Genomic DNA, 22254 nt, shown 5'->3' with positions numbered 1-22254 from the left:
TTCATTGACCAGTCAGCCACCTTTGACACCATCCATTATACTCTTCCTGAAATCCTGTCCTCTCTTGTTTCTGTCCTTTCTTGGTTTTCCTACTATCTCTAACCACTCCTTTTGTGTGTCCTGAAGTAGATCCTCCTCATCCATCCTCCATTTTTCTGTGAGGGTTACTCACAGTAACAGTTTCAGCTACCATTTATTTCTATGCTGACAACTTTCAAATCTGCTTCTCTACTACCGACTTGTCTCCTTCTGTCCAAATTAAAATCTTGGTCAGCCTCTCTGACATCTCCTTGTGGATGTCTAGCTATCAGATCAATCTCAACATGGCTAAAACTGACCCCTTAATCTCTTCCACTGCAAGCTCTTCTTGCATATCTCCTTTCTAGATCACTTTGGACAACACCAACATCTTGCCCATTGCTCAGGTCTGTAATGTCCTAGGTGGCCAGGCTTGGGCATCATCTTCAACTAGGCCCTCTTTCTAGGTCCTCGCATCCTGGCTGTGCTTAAATTTTGCTGATTCTTTCTGCATAATATCTGTAAGAGACAGCCTTTCCTATGCACCCACACAGCTAAAACTCATGTTCAAATTTCATCATCTCACATCTCAATTACTGTAACATCCCTCTCTTTGGACTTGACAAATGCAGTCTTGCCCTGCTCATATCCATTCAGAATGCTGCTGCAGTGATCGCTTTCCTAGCCCATCAGTTTGTCATAAAAACATAAGAACGGCCATACTGAGTCAGACCAAAGGTTCATCTAGCCCAGTATCCTGTCGTCCAACAGTGGCCAATGCCAGATGCTTCAGAGGGAATGAACAGAGCAGATAATCAAGTGATCCATCCTCGGTTGCCTATTCCAAGCTTCTGGCAAACAGAGGCTAGGAACACCATCTCTGACCATCTGGCTAATAGCCATTGATGGACCTATCCTCCATGAATTTATCTAGTTCAGTGGTTCCCAAACTGGGGTTCGTGAACCCCTGGGGGTTCGCGAAATGTTACAGGGGGTTCTCGGGGAAAAAATCCCTAATGGTGGACAGAGCTGTCCCTAGGGACCCCGGGCAGCACGGGACCAGCAGCCCAGAGCCCTTGGATTTCCAAGAGCTAAGCAGATCAAAGCAAGCCTATCTATCACACTGAGGAGATTTAAACTTCAAGACTCCTTATAAGAAAGGGAGGTGGATATTTTTTGCTGTTTTTAAAATGAAATAGGCAGCTAATGTTGTTTTTAAAATTATTATGAACAAGTTTAAGCTTTGTTGTACCGTGCGTTGTTTGCCTGGACTGCTCAAGACCTGAATGCTTGTGTAGGAGGAACTCTTTGAGTTGACTTCTTAAATACCTTCCTGCTGTTTCACATCTGATACTCCTTGATGAAACATAAGAACCTTGTCTTATAACAGGCTTATTCAAAGTGATACAAGCTATGAAAGTGAGATCTTGGAAGAGTGTTGCCGTTTTCATAATGTAATAAAAATACTGTAATGATAAATAATAATTAATAATAAATAGTGTGTAATAATGATGTCATAAAAACAAACTGTGTATTTCCAAGATCACTGCTTTTTTAATTTATACTCAGGTAAAGGAGAAAATCCCTGGAAATATTCATTTTTAGGAGGGGGTTCGCGAGACTTGACATTTTCGTGAAAGAGGTTCACAGGTTGTTAAAGTTTGGGAACCACTGATCTAGTTCTTTTTTGAGCCCTGTTATAGTCTTGGCCTTCACAATATCCTCTGGCAAGGAGTTCCACAAGTTGACTGTGCGTTGTGTGAAGAAATACTTCCTTTTGTTTGTTCTAAACCTGCTACCTATTAATTTCATTTGGTGACCCCTCGTTCTTGTGTTATGAGAAGGAGTAAATAACACTTCCTTATTTTACTTTCTCCACACCAGTCATGATTTTATAGACTTCTATCATATCCCCCCCCTTAGTCATCTCTTTTCCAAGCTGCAAAGTCCCAGTCTTATTTTTCTCTCCTCATATGGAAGCTGTTCCATACCCCTAATCATTGTTGTATCCTTTCTCTCACCTTTTCCAATTCCAATGTATCTTTTTTGAGATGGGACGACCACATCTGCATGCAGTATTCAAGTTGTGGGTGTACCATGGATTTATATAGAGGCAATATGATATTTTCTGTCGTCTTATCAATCTCTTTCTTAATGATTCTCAACATTCTGTTAGCTTTTTTTGACTGCACTGCACATTGAGTGGATGTTTTCAGAGATCTCTCCATAGTGATTTCAAGATCTTTCTTGAGAGGTAACAGCTAATTTAGACCCCATTGTTTTGTGTGTATAGTTAGGATTATGTTTTCCAATGTGCATTACTTTGCATTTATCAACATTGAATTTCATCTGTCATTTCGTTACCCAGTCACCCAGTTTTGTGAGATCCCTTTGTAACTCTTTGCAGTCGGCTTTGGACTTAACTATCTTGAGTAGTTTTGGATCACCTGCAAATTTTGCCACCTCACTGATTACCCCTTTTCCCAGATCATTTAGGAATATGTTGAATAGGACTGGGCCCACTGCAGACCGCTGTGGGACACCACTGTTTACCTTTCTCCATTATGAAAACTGACCATTTATTCCTACCCTTTGTTTCCTATCTTTTAACCAGTTACCAGAACCTTCCCTCTGATCCCATGACAGCTTACTTTGCTTAAGAGCCTTTGGTGAGAAGACCTTGTCAAAGGCTTTCTGAAAATCTAAATACACTATATCTATTGGATGACCCTTGTCCACATGCTTGTTGACCCCTCAAAGAATTCTAGTAGATTGGTGATGCATGATTTTCCTTTACAAAAACTATGTTGACTCTTTCCCAACAAATCCTATTCATCTATGTGTCTGACCATTCTGTTCTTTACTGTAGTTTCAACCAGTGTGCCCAGTACTGAAGTTGGGCTTATTGGCTTGTAATTGCCGGGATCTCCTCTGGAGCCTTTTTTTAAAAATTGGCGTCACATTAGCTATCCTCCTGGCATCTGGTACAGAAGCTGATTTTAAAGGTTAGGTTACATACTACAGTAGTCCTGCAATTTCACATTTGAGTTCCTTCAGAACTCTTGGGTGAATACCATCTGGTCTTGGTGAGTTATTACTGTTTATCAATTTGTTCCAAAACCTCTTCTAATGACACCTTAATCTGGGACAGTTCCTCAGATTTGTCACCTAAAAAGCATGGTTCAGGTTTGGGAATCTCCCTCACATCCTCAGCCGTGAAGACCGATGCAAAGAATTGATTTAGTTTCTCTGCAATGGTCTTATCGTCCTTGAGTGCTCCTTTAGCATCTCTATTGTCCAGTGGCTCCACTGGTTGTTTAGCAGACTTCCTGCTTCTGATATACTTAATTTTTTTTTTTTTTTGTCCATGTCATCCCTCTCTTTGCAGTCCTCTACTAGCTAACCTTTCCTATTGCATCAAATGTAAGTGGTGTGTTTTCACTTTCATGACCTTTCACAGCCTATCCCCTTCTTACCTGTCATTTCTCATTCACTATTGAGATATCAGCTCTCACCATTGATAGGCCAATGATGCACATCTCCATCACCCTCATGTTAAATTTTCAAACAAGCAGCCTTCATGATTTCTCTTATGCTGCTCCTCATGCTTGGGGTGGGGGTCTACTGTGGAACTGGGTAAACATTCTGATCTAAGGGCTTGTCTGTGTGAGAACTATGCATAGGTTTAACCTAAGGAATGAATTTAAGAAGATTTTGTTTAAATCCTGTCCATACAAGGTTTTATACTTCTTATTTTGCTTAAGGCCATGTCTATATAGAGACTTAGTGCATGGCATGTTGGAGTGTGAATGTACAGTGCTCTAATTCTCAATGTAGATAAGACCAAAGAGTGGCTTCTATCTGTTTAGTTTGACTTGTTTGTAATGTATTTTAAGCTAAATGAAAAAAGCCACTCTTAAAATAGGAGTCCGTGCAGAGTTTTGCAATGGTTTTAGTAAATTGGCTTAAATTCACACCTTAGGTCAAACCAAGAAGGACTTTGTCTTGTAAATAAAGCCTAAGGATTGTAGAAATCCAACTATTTTGCAATTCTGGTAACCTGTGCACTGTCACCTATAATTATGGTACTACAGGCCATCCACAGAGTTGATATTGGTTGGATTTGCCCTCATTTCCTAACACATGGTTAGCCTTATGATTATTTTGGGGTGCAAAATGCACTTATCACTAATAACAGGTTTGTCCTTTGGTGACTACTTAGAGATTAATTGATGATGATTGGTGAGACATACACAAAGGCTTTGAGTTTTATTAATAACATGGTCAATATAAGAAAAATCACAGAACAAAATAAACAAGGATAACAGCAGAATCCACATCACACATAGGGTATGTCTACACTACGAGAGTAGTTCGATTTCACTTAAATCGAATATGTGGAATCGATATTGCAAAGTCGAACGTGTGTGTCCACACTAAGGACAGTAATTCGACTTTGTGAGTCCACACTAACGGGGGAAGCGTCGACATTGGAAGCGGTGCACTGTGGGCAGCTATCCCACAGTTCCCGCAGTCCCCGCTGCCCATTGGAATTCTGGGTCGAGCCGCCAATGCCTTCTGGGTAAAAAAATGTCTCGAGGGTGCTTTTGGGTAACTGTCGTCATCCGTCCGTCACTACCGCCCTCCCTCCCTCCCTGAAAGTGCCAGCGGGAAATCAGTTCGCGCACTTTTCTGGTCAGTGACAGCGCGGACGCCACAGCACTGCGAGCATGGAGCCCGCTGCGACCATCGCTGCAGTTGTGTCCGTTGTCAATGCCTCGCAGCTTATCATCCACCTTTCCCAGAGGCAGATGCAGATAAATCGGGCGAGGAGGCTACGGCACCGCGGTGAGGGCCTGAAGTCTGAGAGTAGCACAGGCCTGTCAGAAAGAACGGGACTCCGCGCCGAGGACATCACGGTGACAATGGGTCATGTGGATGTTGTGGAACGGCGATTCTGGGCCCGGGAAACAAGCACGGACTGGTGGGACCGCATAGTGCTGCATGTCTGGGATGAATCACAGTGGCTGCGAAACTTTCGCATGCGGAAGGGGACTTTCATGGAACTTTGTGAGTTGCTGTCCCCTGCACTGAAGCGCAATGACACCCGGATGCGAGCAGCCCTGACTGTCCAGAAGCGAGTAGCCATAGCTCTCTGGAAGCTTGCAACGCCAGACAGCTACCGGTCAGTAGCGAACCACTTTGGCGTGGGCAAATCTACCGTGGGGGTTGTTGTGATGCAAGTAGCCAACGCAATCGTTGAGGTACTGCTCTCAAAGGTAGTGACCCTGGGAAACGCGCAGGCCATCATAGATGGCTTCGCCGCGATGGGATTCCCAAACTGCGATGGGGCTATAGATGGAACTCACATCCCTATCCTGGGACCGGACCACCAGGCCAGCCAGTACATTAACCGAAAGGGCTACTTTTCAATGGTGCTGCAAGCACTGGTGGACCATCGGGGACGTTTTACAAATATCAGCGTCGGATGGCCGGGCAAGGTTCATGATGCTCGCGTTTTCAGGAACTCTGGTCTGTTTAGACGGCTGCAGGAAGGTATTTACTTCCCGGACCACAAAATAACTCTTGGGGATGTGGAGATGCCTACAGTGATCCTCGGGGACCCAGCCTACCCGCTAATGCCCTGGCTCATGAAGCCCTATACTGGCGCCCTGGACACTGAAAAAGAACTCTTCAACTACCGGCTGAGCAAGTGCAGAATGGTGGTGGAGTGTGCTTTTGGCCGTCTGAAGGGGAGATGGAGAAGCTTACTGACTCGCTGCGATCTCAGCGAAACCAATATCCCCATTGTTATAGCAGCTTGCTGTGTGCTCCACAATCTCTGTGAGAGCAAGGGGGAGACCTTTATGGTGGGGTGGGAGGTTGAGGCAAATAGCCTGGCTTCTGATTACGCACAGCCAGACAGCCGGGCGATTAGAAGAGCCCAGTGGGACGCGCTGTGCATCCGGGAGACTCTGAAAGCTAGGTTCCAGAGTGAGCAGGGTAACCTGTGACTTTTAAGTTTGTGTACAGAGAAGCTGAACCTGCCCCCGTTTCTTTACCCAGTCAATGTTGACTATCCTCTACAGTTACATACCCCCTTCACCCCCTTCCAACACACCTTTAAAAATAAAATGACTTCTATTTTGTTAATGGACACCGTTTTCTTTATTACTGTTTTCGCGGGAATGTTTTAAACCTGGGACGCAGACTGTGGTGGGGAGCGGGTGTAGTGTACTGATGCAAATGACGCTTCTAAACTGCAGGAATGACAGGCTCCGCAGTGGTGGACCGGTTGTTTCAAAGGAGCCTGCCAGCCCTCCTGATGGACTGCGTGTATGTGGTGGCTCTGTGACTTTGTGGCAGGGGGAGGAGGGTTACAGATCCCCTGCAGCGTGGCTCTGTGATCCAGGATAAGGGCCGCTGCATAAGATCTGTAACTGCCCTCCCCCACCACAAAGTCATAGAGCAACCCCCCACCCCCCCACAGACCATGAAAACCACCTCCCAGACTGACCAGGGTAACTAGTAACTGCACTGTGTGTGTGCCCTGCTGCTGTCCTGTCCTATTACCAACCACCCTACCCCCCTTCAGACAGACTCTCCTCTAAAGAAGATGATGGAAACAGTAATGAACAGAAACGTATTTTTTATTAACAACCACACATGAAACTGGGGGGTGAAACTTGGACGGGGGCTTGGGTGAGGCGGGAAGGAAAGGACTTTTCAAATTTTGGGGAATGAGAGCCTTCTGGTGCTTGAGCAGTCTGCAGGGGTGGAGTGAGAGTTTTCACGGACTCTGCCGCCCCTCCTTCTTTGTACTTTCGGTGAGGGGGGTATGGGACTTGGTGGCGGGGGAGGGCGGTTACTGATAGACTGCAGCGGGGCTCTGTCCTCCTGCCTCCGTTCCTGCAGTACATCAACAAGGCGCCGGAGCGTGTCCGTTTGCTCCCTCATAAGTCCAAGCAGCGTTTGAGTCGCCTGCTGGTCTTCCTGCCGCCACCTCTCCTCACGTTCCATGTGTGTCCGGTGCATTTGGGACAAGTTCTCCCTCCACTGGGTCTGCTGTGCTGCCTGGGCTCGGGAGCAGCCCATTAGTTCTGAGAACATGTCCTCCTGCGTCCTTTTCTTCCTCCGCCTAATCTGCGCTAGCCTCTGGGTGTGTGATGCCAGGCTGGGTTGGGAGACAGTCGCAGATGTGGCTGTGGGAATGGGAAAAAGGGAGTGAATTCCTCAGAAAGATAAATGTAGTTGTGAACAAAGAACATAGTCTTTCTCTGTGAACAAGACCATGCACTGTACCTATCACATGCGCACTCAGAACAAGGTCGAATTTTCGGCTCTCGCATTCAGTGCCTGGGGTCTTGCACTGCCGATCTGAGAAGCGGGGCAGGACACCGGAATTTGGGTAGCAGGCAGACATGGTAAGCCGTAGACTTGTGGCTGCTTAAAACTTTGATAGTAGCACTGGCCTCCTTTCACACTGAAAGCAATGCTAGTCCCTGCTGCCAGCAATCCGGCCAGCATCAACTCTGCCCCTGTCCCACCCCCTCGCGGCTGTCCCAGGGAAAAATCCCTGTATGCCGCCCCTCTCCCGCCTCCACCGCGTGGCTGTAAACCGGCGGTTAAAGTTCTGTAAAGGAACGGGCAAGCAGTCCCAATACTAACATTCCCCTACCTAATTCAAAGCAGGTCACCATGAGCGACATCACCCTGATGAGGATCTCAGACAGAGATAAAGAAAGAATGCTCCGGGAAAGCCTGCAAAGACCAGGGCCGTATGCCGCCATGCTCTGCAGGGCAATGATCCCTGAGTACCTGATGGTCTCCTGGCGCGGAAATGTTAGCTACTACGGAGGACCCAATAAGGCCGCTCTCCCCAGGAACCTGATGCAAAGGCTTTCCAATTACCTCCAGGAGAGCTTCGTGGAGATGTCCCAGGAGGATTTCTGCTCTATCCCCGGACATGTAGACCGCATTTTACTGTAGCTGCAGTGGCAGGGACTAAACAGTAGAGCGGCTTGGGCAGAACAATCATGCCAAACTGGACATTGTTAGATTTGTTTTTAATAGTTGCACTGCCAGGGACTGAAACGTTAAGCGCCTAGGGCAAACTAATCATGAGAAACCCATTGTTGGTATTGTTAAAATTCCTGTTCTGTTAAAAATAAATGTTTAGAGGTTTAAAGCACTTACTGGCTGATCCTTCCCCTGATTCTGTGTCCTGGTTAACGGCTGGGGACGGTTGGTAGGGGATCTCTGTGAGGGTGATGAAGAGATCCTGGCTGTCGGGGAAATCAGTGTTGGAAGCGCTGTCGACTGCCTCGTCCTCCTCATCTCCTTCCTCATCTTCCCCGTCCGCTAAGATGTCCGAGGAACCGGCCGTGAACAATATCCCATCCTCAGAGTCGACGGTCACTGGTGGGGTAGTGGTGGCGGCCGCACCAAGGATGGAATGCAGTGCCTCGTAGAAACGGGATGTGTGGGGCTGGGCTCCGGAGCGTCCGTTTGCCTCTTTGGTCTTCTGGTAGCCTTGTCTCAGCTCCTTGATTTTCACGCGGCACTGCGTTGCATCCCGGCTGTATCATCTCTCTGCCATGGCTTTAGAGATCTTCTCATAGATCTTTGCATTCCGTCTTTTGGAGCGCAGCTCGGAAAGCACGGACTCATCTCCCCACACAGCGATGAGATCCAAGACTTCCCGATCAGTCCATGCTGGGGCCCTCTTTCTAGTCTGCGATTGCACGGCCATCTCTGCTGGAGAGCTCTGCATCGTTGCCAGTGCTACTGAGCTCGCCACGATGTCCAAACAGGAAATGAGATTCAAACTGCCCAGACAGGAAAGGGAATTCAGATTTTCCCGGGGCTTTTCCTGTGTGGCTGGTCAGAGCATCCGAGCTCGGACTGCTGTCCAGAGCGTCAACAGAGTGGTGCACTGTGGGATAGCTCCCGGAGCTATTAGCGTCGATTTCCATCCACACCTAGCCTAATTCGATATGGCCATTTCGAATTTAGCGCTACTCCTCTCGTTGGGGAGGAGTACAGAAGTCGAATTTAAGAGACCTCTATATCGAACTAAATAGCATCGTGGTGTGGACGGGTGCAGGGTTTATTCGATGTAACGGCGCTAAATTCGACATAAACGCCTAGTGTAGACCAGGCCATACTCACGAATCCATGGGGTGGTGAGATAAGTGTTTAGGTTGCCACGGTCCTGCCATCCTGAGGTCCCGCTTGAGGGGCAGGTTTGATTCCTTTTTGTGCAACTATTTCTTACACCTACTTATCTTCAAGATCATATTTGGTTAAGTCTTGGCCTCTTGTCCATATTTGTCATTCTTGCTACCAATTTTTGGGGTTCTGACTATTGTAAGCATTTACGCTGATAGATGGTTCTCTATATAATGTGATTAAGAATGTTTAGCTAAATGAAGACTTTGAGGTCTAACAGTCTATCAGAAGATATTGCTAAATCTTCTGACTTATGCTAACTTATAGTAGGCCTTATGCTAATTATTATTATCACTAGGCCTCAAGCTAAATCTTATGCCTCAGGCTCACTGAATAGCCTATTTTAAAATAATTGTTTCTTTAATTGCTTACTGCTATTTGCGTTATAGCTGTAGTTTCATTTGCACTAATTTAGCAAGCACCTTAACTCTTTCTAAGATATAAATGATTATTTACCTGATTACTTGAGCTCAGGTCATGGGTCCAAGATTAATTCTAAAATTTTTGAGTTTGCATTTTGCAGTGGCACCACCAAGATCTTCATCTGACTGGAAGATCATAACTCTCACTAAACGAACCAAATTTCTTTTTTCCGTGGGTCCATATCTTATGAGCCCACAGTCAAATAACCTGATTTGACTTGGCAATGGAAATTAGATTGTTCTTAATATTTTATATTGTTTTGGTTTTACCAAAAGAAAAGTTGGATTTCCTGTTGCTATTCTTATACTGATGTGTTTAACCCCCTTGAAGACTTCAATATTTGCTGAAGAAATAAGTATAATAGCTGAAGTGCTTAAATGTTCTTATTTTCTGAGTGGAGGAGAAAAAGTAAACATTCTAATGTTTAAGATACCACTTCATTTAATGGTTTGGTTCTTCCTTTCTTTTTCTGTTTTTTTAATAGAACATGCAGACTTACTGGGGTCCTGTCCTGAAGAGGAAGCAGTCACTCCAGGCGATGAGTGTATGGATGCAGTGCTGGATGAATCTTTCCTTGAAACATGTCCCATTCAGTCTCCATTACAAGTTTTTGCAGGAATGGGTGGGTTGGCCCTCATTGCAGAGAGACTTCCTATGCTTTATCCAGATGTAATTCAACAAGTAAGTCAAACAGTTTGATTGTCTAGAATTATGTACTAGTTTTTTCCTTACTATAGTGATTTCCAAATATTTTCTGTATGGTTTGTTTTCTAAGAGTTAAAAATCATCCTATGAATTATACCTTGCATTTGATTGATCAAATGTTGTGAAATTTTCTCCAGCTTTGCTAATTAAATATCCTCATTAAAATCTACTACCTTTTGAAGTTAGGAATTTTTCCTCAGTGAGAAGTTCTGAATAGGATATAAAATGGTAAATTACTCATTGGGGATCCAAATGCAGTTTTAGTGTGATGCAGATGCAGAGTTCTCCATGCTAGTGGATGAGGGAAAATCGGTGGCAAGGGTCTCATTACAAGCTGCTGTGGATGTAGTTGACTCGACTGCCAGGTCCATAGATTCGGCAATGGCCATGTGTAGGAGTTCCTGGTTGCAGTCTTCTGTATGAGGTCCAACTGACTGTACAAGTCCTGCCCTTTGGGGATCATTGCTCTTTTCGGAGCAGACAGACATGAAGCTCCATGGGCTAAAGGACTCAAGGGTGACCCTAAAGTCCCTTGGGATGTTCACCCCAGCCTCTTCCAGGAAGCACTATAGGCCTCAACAACCCCTCTGGTACTGTGCCCTGGCTAGCAGTCAGAACCTGCAGAGAAAAAGGAGTAGGGGTTATAGGCATAGACCACTTCCCCCTTCTATCTCTGCATCAAAGCCTGCCCAACCTAGACATCCAGGTGGTTCTTAACAGGCATTCTGATGGGATGCTCGAGGACACTGTACCAGTTCCCATGATGCCATACCCCATTTTTCCTTTGTTTGCAAACCACCTTTCCCACTTCCTCAGTGCTTGGTCCTGTATCACCAGGGACCATTGGGTGTTGAGCACTGTAGAAGTGTGATATACCCTCCAGTTTATTTCTACCCATCCTTCCCAGTCTCCCTCCCCTTCCCTCTTCAAGGACCCCTGTCAGGAAGAACGTCTGGTCCAGAAGCTTCAATCTGTCCTTCAGGTGGGACCAGTAAAGGAGGTTCTGCAGAATTTAAGAGGGAAGGGTTTCTACTCCCATTAATCCTAATCCTGAAAGCCAAGGGAGGTCGCAGGCCTATTTTAAACCTGCGTCAACTCAACCTATCTCAAAAAGATGAAGTTCTGTATGGTCACCCTCGCATCCTTTATTCCCCCTCCAGGGATCCTGGAGGCTGGTATGTTGCCCTCAATTTTTAGAGACGCTTACTTCCATGTGTCAATGTACTGAGGGCACAAAACGTTCCTCAGGTTCGTGCCAGATCACAGTGCTTCCACTTGTCCTGTCTGCAGCTCCTTAAGTGTTCACAAACAGTATGGCCATAATGGCAGCGTTGCTGAGACTATTAAGAGTTGCCTGGACAACTGGCTGGTCCAGGGCTCAGGTTGTATCCAATGTTCAACTCATTCAGTTAACTTTCAAGGCTGTAGTTCTACTGATCAGTGCAGACAAATTTACCCTTTGTCTGGTACAGAGGATAGCATTTACTGGGGCAATGTTGGACTCTACCGAGGCCAGGGCATTCCTCCCAAAAGTTACAATTCAAATTGAGCCGATCCCTGGTGACATACTTTGAATGTCATCCAGTCTCAACAGCCTGAAACTCTGAGGCTCCTAGGCCACATGACCTTGAGCATATATATGGCACAACATGCAAGACTGCATCTGAGACCACACCAGACTTGGCTGACCTCAATGTACTCACCAAGCCATCATCTTCTGGACACTGTACTCCCAGTACCTTCACAGGTTCTAATTTCCTTGAATTGTTGGTTGGATCCTCTCAACGTTTGTGCAGGCATTCCTTACATATGCCCTCAACCATCAATAACTCCGGCCTCAGACATGTCGATGCTAGGGTGGGGATTTCATTGTGTTCCCTTCATTTTATGGCCTGGAAGCTCCATGGCTAAATCCCAGAGAACAGGCTTGCTCGGAGCAAATTTGCCAGATCTTACTAGATAGTAGAAAGCTCTCCACCAGGACTGCCTACATGTCAAAATGGAAGCAGTTCTTAGTCTGAGCTTGCCAAACTGAAGTCTTGCCAATGCATTTGTCCATCCAACATGTACTCGACTATTTGCACCTGAAACATCAAGGCTTAGCAATTTCCTCTATCAAGGTTCACCTGGCAACATTATCAGTTTTCCACCCTCATGTGGATAAACGTTCTGTTTTTTCAAATGACACGACATTCAAATTCCCTAAAGGCCTGGAAAGGTTGAGTCCGTTTCCCCTTGGAACTTGAACCTGGTCTTGTCTAAACTTGTGGGACCAACTTTTGAGTCTTTAGCAATATGCTCCTTACTATGCCTCTTTTGGAAGGTGGTTTTCCTAATTGCCATCACTTCTGCTAGACGAGTCTCTGAATTGTGTGCCCTGACATCAGAGCCACCATGTACAGTCTTCTTTAAAGATAAGGTATATTTATGCCCTCCTCCTCCTCCCTAAAGTAGTTTCAAATTTTCTTAGGGTATGTCTACACTATGAGAGTAGTTCGATTTTACTTAAAGTGAATTTGTGGAACCAATATTACAAAGTCGAAGGTGTGTATCCACACTAAGGACAGTAATTCGACTTTGTGAGTCCACACTAACGGGGCAAGCGTCGACATTGGAAGCGGTGCACTGTGGGCAGCTATCCCACAGTTCCCGCAGTCCCCGCTGCCCATTGGAATTCTGGGTCAAGCCCCCAATGCCTGCTAGGGCAAAAAATGTGTCGAGGGTGGCTTTGGGTAACTGTCGTCATTCAACCATCACTCCCACCCTCTCTCCGTGAAAGTGCCGGCGGGCAATCAGTTTGCGCACTTTTCTGGTGATTGACAGCGCGGACGCCACAGCACTGCGAGCATGGAGCCTGCTGCGATCATCGCTGCAGTTATGGCCGTTGTCAACACCTCGCACCTTATCATCCACCTTTTTCAGAGGCAGATGCTGAGAAATCGGGTGAGGAGGCTACGGCAGCGCGGTGAGGACATTAAGTCTGAGAGGGGCACAGACCTCTCACAAAGCACGGGACTCCACGCTGTGGACATCATGGTGGCAATGGGTTATGTTGATGCTGTGGAACAGCGATTCTGGGCCCGGGAAACAAGCACTGACTGGTGGGACCGCATAGTGCTGCAGGTCTGGGATGAATCACAGGGGCTGCGAAACTTTCGGATGCGTAAGGGAACTTTCCTGGAACTTTGTGAGTTGCTGTCCCCTGCCCTGAAGCACAAGGACACCCGGATGCGAGCAGCCCTGACTGTCCAGAAGCGAGTGGCCATAGCCCTCTGGAAGCTTGCAACGCCAGACAGCTACCGGTCAGTCGCGAACCAATTTGGAGTGGGCAAATCTACCATGGGGGTTGCTGTGATGCAAGTAGCCAACGCAATCATTAAGCTACTGCTCTCAAAGGTAGTGACCTTCGGAAACGTGCAGGTGATCACAGATGGCTTCGCTGCGATGGGATTCCCAAATTGCGGTGGGGCTATAGATGGAACTCACATCCCTATCCTGGGACCGGCCCACCAGGCCAGCCAGTACATTAACCGAAAGGGCTACTTTTCAATGGTGCTGCAAGCACTGGTGGACCATAGGGGACGTTTTACCAACATCAACGTCGGATGGCCGGGCAAGGTTCATGATGCTCGTGTTTTCAGGAACTCTGGTCTGTTTAGACGGCTGCAGGAAGGTATTTACTTCCCGGACCACAAAATAACTGTTGGGGATGTGGAGATGCCTATAGTGATCCTCGGGGACCCAGCCTACCCGCTAATGCCCTGGCTCATGAAGCCCTATACAGGCGCCCTGGACAGTGAAAAAGAACTCTTCAACTACCGGCTGAGCAAGTGCAGAATGGTGGTGGAGTGTGCTTTTGGCCGTCTGAAGGGGAGATGGAGAAGCTTACTGACTCGCTCTGATCTCAGCGAAACCAATATCCCCATTGTCATTGCAGCTTGCTGTGTGCTCCACAATCTCTGTGAAAGCAAGGGGGAGATGTTTATGGCGGGGTGGGAGGTTGAGGCAAATCGCCTGGTTGCTGATTACGCCCAGCCAGACAGCCGGGCGATCAGAAGAGCACAGCGGGACGCGCTGTGCATCCGGGAAGCTTTGAAAGCTAGGTTCCAGAGTGAGCAGGGTAACCTGTGACTATTAAGTTTGTTTATTCAGAAGCTGAACCTGCCCCCGTTTCTTTACCCAGTTAATGTTGACTATCCTCTCCAGTTACCAACCCCCTTTCCCCCTTCCAACACACCTTTAAAAATAAAATAAATGAAACTTTGTTCATTAACACCGTTTTCTTTATTAAGGATTTCGCGGTAAAGTGTTGAAACTGGGACGCAGACTGTGGTGGGGAGCGTGTATAGTGATGGAAAGGATGCTTATAAACTCGAGGAATGACAGGCTCCTGCTCCTAGAGCGGTCCGCAGTGGTGGACTGGTTGTTTCAACGGAGCCTGCCACCCCTCCTTTTTGGGACTCTGTGTGTGGGGGCTATGTGACTTTGTGGAGGGGGAGGGCGGTTACAGATCACCTGCTGTGTGGCTCTGTCATCCAGGCTAAGGACCACTGCATAAGATCTGTAACGGCCCTCCCCCGCCACAAACTCACATAGCCCCCTCCCCTCCCCCCACAGAACATGAAAACCACCTCCCAGACTGACCAGGGTGCCTAGTGACTGCAATGTGTGTGTGACCTTCTGCTGAACCTGCCCCCATGTCTGTACCCTGGTAAAGGTGACTGTCCTCTCCAATTACCAACCCCCTTCCCCCCCTTCAAACACACTCTCCTCTAAAAGAACATGACAGAAACAGTAATTAACAGAAACGTATTTTTTATTAACAACTACACAGTTAGGGGATGAAACTGGGACGGGGGCTTGGGTGAGGTGCTTTTGGAGTGAAGGAAAGGACTTATCAAATCTTTGGGAATGAGAGCCTTCTGTTACTTGAGCAGTCTGCAGGGGTGAAGTGACTGTTTTCACAGCCCCTGCCGCCCCTCCTTCTTGGGACTTTGGGTGAGGGGGGGATGGGACTTTGTGGCGGGGCAGGGCGGTTTGAGATAGAATGCAGCGGGGCTCTGTCCTCCTGCCTCCAGTCCTGCAGAACATCTACAAGGCGCCGGAGCATGTCCGTTTGCTCCCTCATTAGTCCAAGCAGCGTTTGAGTCGCCTGCTGGTCTTCCTGCCGCCACCTGTCCTCCCGTTCGCTGTGTGATCGCTGGTATTGCGACATGTTCTCCCTCCACTGGGTCTGCTGTGCCTCCTCGGCTCGGGAGCAACCCATAAGTTCTGAGAACATCTCGTCCCATGTCCTTCTCTTTCGTCGCCTGATCTGCGCCAGCCTCTGGGAGGGGGATGCCGGGGTAGCTCGGGAGACACTCGCAGCTGTGGGATGGGAAAAAGGGAGTGAATTCCTCAGAAAGATACAGTTTTGTGAACAATGAATATAGTCTTTCTATGTGAACAAGATCATGCACAGCACCTATCACATGCGCACTCAGTACAAGGTCGAATTTTCGGCCTTCCCATTGAGTGCCTGGGGTCTTGCTGTACAGATCACACAAGTGGGGCCGGACAACAGAATTCGGCTAGCAGGCGGACATGGTAAGCCATAGACTTTTGGCTGCTTAAAGCTTAATTTATAGCAGTGCCCTCCTTTCACGTTCCAAGCAATGCTCCTAGCGTTGGCCAGTTCCTGCTGCCGGCAATCCGGCAAGCATGAACTCTGCCCCTGTCCCACCCCCTCGCGGCTGTCCCCGGGAAAGATCCCTGCATGCTGCCCCTGTCACGCCTCCACCGCGTGGCTGTAAACGGCCAGTTACAGTTATGTAAAGGAACAGGCAATCAGTCCCAATACTAACATTCCCCTAATTTAAAGCAGGTCACCATGAGTGATATCACTCTGATGAGGATTTCGGAGACAGAGAAAGACCGCATGCTGCGTGAATGCCAGCAAGCACCAGGGCCGTATGCCGCCATGCTTTGTGAGGCAATGATCCCGGAGCACTTGCTGCTAGCCTGGTGCGGAAAAGTTTCCTACCATGGAGGACCCAATAAGGCCGCTCTCCCCAGGAACCTGATGCAGAGGCTTTCACAATACCTCCAGGAGACCTTCGTGGAGATGTCCCAGGAGGATTTCTGCTCTATCCCCGTATATATAGACAGAATTTTCCAGTAGCTGCACTGGCAAGGACAAAAAAGTAAAGCGCCTAGGGCAAAGTAATCATGAAAAACTGGACATGTTGACAAACTTTTCCAGAAGCTGCACTGGCAAGGACTAGAAAATAAAGCGCATAGGGCAAACTAATCATTAAAAACCCATTGTTAAGATACCATTACTGTTCTGTTCAAAATAAATGTTTAAAACACTTACCTACTGATGTTTCCCCTGAATCACGGTCCGGGTTACGGCCTTGGGAGGGTTGGTAGGGGATCTCCGTGAGGGTGATGAAGAGATCCTGGATGTTGGGGAAATCAGCGTTGAAAGCGCTGTCGACTGCCTCGTCCTCCTCATCTCCTTCTTCATCTTCCCCGTCCGCGAACATCTCCAAGGAAGCGGCCGTCGACAATACCCCATCGTCAGAGTCCACGGTCAGTGGTGGGGTAGTGGTGGTGGCCGCACCTAGAATGGAATGCAGTGCCTCGTAGAAACGGCATGTCTGGGGCTGGGATCCGGAGCGTCCGTTTGACTCTTTGGTCTTCTGGTACCCTTGTCTCAGCTCCTTGATTTTCACGCGGCACTGCATTGTGTTCCGGCTGTATCCTCTCTCCGTCATGGCTTTGGAGATCTTCTCGTAGATATTTGCATTCCGTTTTTTCGATCGCAGCTCCGAAAGCACGGACTCATCGCCCCACACAGCGATCAGATCCAAGACTTCCCGATCAGTCCATGCTGGGGCCCTCTTTCTATTCAGCGATTGCATGGTCACCTCTGTTGGAGAGCTCTGCATCGTTGCCAGTGCTGCTGAGCTCGCCACGATGTCCAAACAGGAAATGAGATTCAAACTGGCCAGACAGGAAAAGGAATTCAAATTTTCCCGGGGCTTTTCCTGTGTGGCTGGTCAGAGCATCCGAGCTCGGACTGCTGTCAGAGCGTCAACAGAGTGGTGCACTGTGGGATAGCTCCCGGAGCAATTAGCGTCAAATTACATCCACACTAACCCTAATTCGACATGGCCATGTCGAATTTAGCGCTACTCCCCTCGTCGGGGAGGAGTACAGAAATCGATTTAAAGAGACCTCTATGTCGAACTAAATAGCTTCGTTGTGTGGACGGGTGCAGGGTTAATTCGAGTTAACGCTGCTAAATTCGACATAACCTCCTAGTGTAGACCAGGCCTTGCTAATCAAGCAATTTATTTACCTGTATTTTACCTAGAACCTCACACAAATAGGAATAAATGACGACTACACACATTGGATATTAGACAAGCACTAGCATTCTACATAGACAGGACTAAACCGTTTTGGCAGTCCACCCAACTGTTGTGGCTATAGCAGACCAAATGAAAAGTCTCCCAATCTCCTCACAAAGAATTTCATCTTCGATCATTTCATGTATCCGCACTTGTTATGAACAGGCAGGTGTTTTGCCACCAAGTAACCTGACTGCTCATTCCACAAGATCATAATTATCCTCAGCAGCATTCTTATCACAGATCCCTATATAGGACATTTGTAAAGCAGCAACCTGGTTGTCAGTGCATGCACACGCCTCGCATTACACCATCACTCATTACTGTAAGGACAATGCCAAATCTGGTTGAGCTGTAATATGGTCTGTATGTACATGAACTCTGATCCCTTTGCCTATATTACTGCTTGGGTGTCACCAAGAGTGGAATGCACATGTTCAATCAGTTGAAGAAAAAAGTTACTAACCTTTCATAACTTGTTCTTCGAGGTGTGTTGCACGTCCATTGCATGACCTGCCTTCCTACCCTTCTACATTGGAGTTTCCAAAAAGAAGGAATGGGGGGGTGGGGGGAGGGAGTCTTAGGTTCAGCTGGGTGCTTTGTACTGGCACTAGTGGAGCTTGGCAGTAGAGGGTGCTCAAGTTGCCCTGATGGGTACCACTGAGGAAAAAAATTTCTGGTGACTGTGTGCGGGGCAGAGAACAACAGTTACGAAAGGTTGGTAACTTTTTTTTATACACTTCCTGACTTCTGGTTACTTTAACAGTGCAGTCTTAACATTCTCTTAATACAGTTTTTGTATGGAGTAAATTAAATGAAAAGTTTCACAGGTAATCTTTTAGGAAACAAATATAAGCATTCATGTTAACTCATGAAAATTTTTGTTTGTAATCTGTAGCTTGTACAGAATATATAGTGTGGCTACACTAATACTGCTTATAGGAACCTTGTTTTGCACTATTTCTAATAGTTAAATCTGCTGTCTTAACATTATTTTTTGTTTGGTTGACTTGTTTGTTGCGGGATTTCTTTTGGGGGAGTAAGGGGAAAGCGTGTTTGAGTAGATGCTTGTGTGCGTGTAGGAAGTTGTCATTTTTGCTACAAGCTTTCTAGCATTTCCTAAAGCTGATTGGACTCTGGATTCACCCAATCTTCTCTGGAAGTTTATTCTGCAGCTGAATCCCCTTGACTGATAATGCATTGTTCTTAGCTCTCTCATGCTTGGTCCTGGGCTCTGTGATTTGCATTGTCTCAGAGGAGTGAAGCTGTCTCAATAGTTCATACATCAAAATTCGCTATTTAAGATATCTGAGACTTGATCTATTAACTAATGACTGACACATTGGAGAAAGGAAATTTTTCTTAAAGATCCAAGAAACGTACACCCCAACCTTTAAGAAGCAAGAGCTTACAATAAATGTGCTCTAACACCTTTAACTGTTTTTCCAGCAAAGCCAAAGAAAACACGCACTTGATTTTCCTTATTTCAAAAGTTTAAAAAAAGTGCAAAAATAAAAACTTACAAGCTGCCTTCATTCATTTTAAAAAAGCATAACTCCATTTAAAAAAAATCCTCTGAAAGTCACCTTTAAATCATACTGAAGTAGTAATATAAAATATTTGCTATTTTATTACTCGTGGATAAGGTGAACGTCTTTGGGTGGATTTTTGTGTACTTCACACTTCAATAGTCATGAGTAATCATTGGTGTGACATACTAAAAGGAATATCAAAATATTTTGAGTGTTCATTGACTTCAATTAAGAAATGGAAGAAAGTGTTTAATTGCAGAAAATGGAATCTTCATAAATTGTAATGGAAAAGAAAGGTCTTACCCATAGACATCAGTGGTCAAGGTGAAATTAACTGAGAGAGGAATGCTCATAGACTCAAAGATTTTAATGAGGTTATTCTCTGGAACAGCCTTAGTTTGTCTAACTTAGTTTTATTAAAACTTCCTTAAAGAGTTATTATTTCCCTCAAACTGTGATCAAGAACGATTCTCTGTAAAGCAGCTGACAGTGAGTTATTTTACCTCTACAGCAAGGTATGAGCTTCACAGAATCTATATAGAAGGGATAATGTAGTAATTTGTAAGAGCATGGGACATGCTAGCTTAGTTTTTTCTCTGATTAGGCCTCCAACCTAAGTGGTATTAGAAATTCCTAATCAGACCAAAGGAAAGTGAAAGGAAAACTGTTCAGTGCCTCTCTGAGGGATGAGAGGGTTAAAGTTGAAACCTTACAAATATTAACACTAACCAAATTTCATCTGGTGTAAGAAAATTATGTAAAAACTATGCAAGTAATCTCTTCAGTTTCTTTGTAGTATATTGTACTACATATATTGCCCGTGGCCAGTACTACATCAGGTTATAATCTCCTCAGGTTTCATAACCTAAGCAGAGTACGGCCTTGTTGTTGCTCAGAAGGGAATCCTCCAAGAGAAAGTAGGCAGCTACTCTGGAATCTGAGCATCTGATTCAGTAAGTAGTACTCTTCCCTCCAAATAGCTGTACTTCAGAATTACAGTAAGAAGCTATTGTAAGCTACAACAAGAAGCTTTTACATCCACAGTAGTTACAGCAGGCATAAATCTGGGCCCGTATGTCTAAAACTAGAATTTAAATAGTTGTTGGTATAACAGAGGGGCCCAATCCTGCCACCACCGAAGTCAGTGGAACTTTCGCCATTGACTACAATGGGTGCAGGATTGAAACGAGTGATTTGTGCTATGTTTGCATATATGTGCTTGTATAGATCTTCTGGCTTATGAATGTTTCGGCAGTATGCTGCTGAGCTTCATGCTTATTGGAGGCCCACCATCCCCGTGAGTCTTAAGTTAATTAATGCCATTCTGACTACCCTGCCTTTCCCCCCTATGATCCTAAATAAGACTTTTAATCACTGAAGAGTCTCTTTGGGCTCACATAGGGCTGAGAGGAGCCTTCTAAAGATGTGGAAGGATTCCTGGGGAGCCTAATAAAGCCTTTCAGACTTCAGGAAGTTGATGCAGAAGCAGAGTCTTGTCTTCTAGGTTCTACAGGCAGAATCATGATTCTGCAGACCTATAGAGATTTCAGAAGTGGAACTCCATTTTTACAAACCTGAGACATCTGCAGCATCAGATTACCCAGTCACAGGATGGTGGTTGAGAACTGTGGTTATCAGGCAATTTTTCAGCCAACTTACCAAGGAGGCAGTCCTTTCCTTTCAGCCTTCTGTTGTCTGCTGAATCAGGTCTCTCCATTTATAGACTTCCTTGGGTTTTACAGGAACAGGGAAAATTTGGAACTATTAAAAACAAATATACAAACAAATCCCTCCCCCACCACAAAAAAACAAAACAAAAAACAAAAAAAACACGCAAACTCTAAGCAACTTTCCAATCAAATTTTAAGGCAAAGTTACAGGCACAAATTAGGGGTTTGAGCATGAGTTACCTTTTAAGAAGTTGAAACCCATGAAATGCAGAGTTAAGGTTGTGCTTAAATAAGGCACTCAAATTAGGTTAACTCTGCCCCTGAAGAGGTGGCATCTTCCTGTCTTTGCAAGTAGAGGAATGGAAATGTGCACCTCACATTTCTTTTATATTTTGGTTCATACAAACATACTTCCAAAATGAAGTGTGTTGCTTTCTCTTCATGATAGCATTTTCTCTTTTCATGTAATTTAGTGCAGTTTGTACATGGAGACATGTTAGCTCTATCCCAGTGGTTCCCAAACTTTAACAGCCCACGAACCCCTTTCTCTAAATTGTGAAATCTTGTGAACCCCCTTCTAAAAATGAATATTTCCAGGTTTTATATTTAAATTTCCTCAGTGTGATGGATGCGCTTGCTTTGCTCTGCATAGCTCTTTGAAGTCCGGAACCTTTGGAGAAAGATAGTCTCAGGTCTGGTTAGGCATCAAGTCTGTTTCTGTATTTCGTTTTCAGATGTGCATACGAGGAAAACGCTTTCTCGCATAAGTATGTTGTTGAAAATGGTAACAAAACTGCAGCAGCTTTTTCTGCCAGAAGGGGGTACTTGTTTCTTAAACTCAGCCAAAAGTTGATCAATGACAGATTTCTGAAACTCCTTTTCAGTTCGTATTCACAGGAGATCTCAATCAATTTCTCTTTTTCCTCAGTGTTCAATATCTGTGTTGAGAAAGTGGTATCATCAAAAGGGTTGCGAATCCAGTCGTTATCGCCTGATATAGCTGGAAAGTATCCCTGAAAGTTGTGCTAAGTCCTTTTAGGTGTGCAGTTATATTGGTTTTAGTGCACTGATCCAACTGAAGTTTATGTTCTGCCATGAAGATTACTGAAACAGTCAGTTTGATTGTTTTCCAAACAACTTTCCCAGAACTGCAACTTCTTTATCATGGATTCAACTCGGTCTTGCACATTGAAAACTGTTATATTGAGACCCTGAAGAGATAAATTTAGGTCATTAATTCTTGAGAAAATATCTGCTAAATAAGCTAGGCTCTGGAGC

General features: G+C 45.7%; 1 protein-coding gene across 1 annotated transcript in view; it reads left to right on the top strand.

Moving 5' to 3' along the window:
* The window catches only part of BIRC6 (baculoviral IAP repeat containing 6), a 330062-nt gene that overhangs the window by 199372 nt on the left and 108436 nt on the right, over positions 1–22254 (top strand). The window contains 1 exon segment of the mRNA XM_024194786.2: positions 10157–10353. Coding sequence (XP_024050554.2) covers positions 10157–10353 — 197 coding nt within the window.

This window comes from Terrapene carolina, unplaced genomic scaffold (assembly GCF_002925995.2).
Source record: "Terrapene carolina triunguis isolate 2854851 unplaced genomic scaffold, T_m_triunguis-2.0 Scaffold85, whole genome shotgun sequence".
Taxonomy (NCBI): Eukaryota; Metazoa; Chordata; order Testudines; family Emydidae; genus Terrapene; species Terrapene triunguis.
This window is presented reverse-complemented; position numbering and strand designations above follow the sequence as displayed.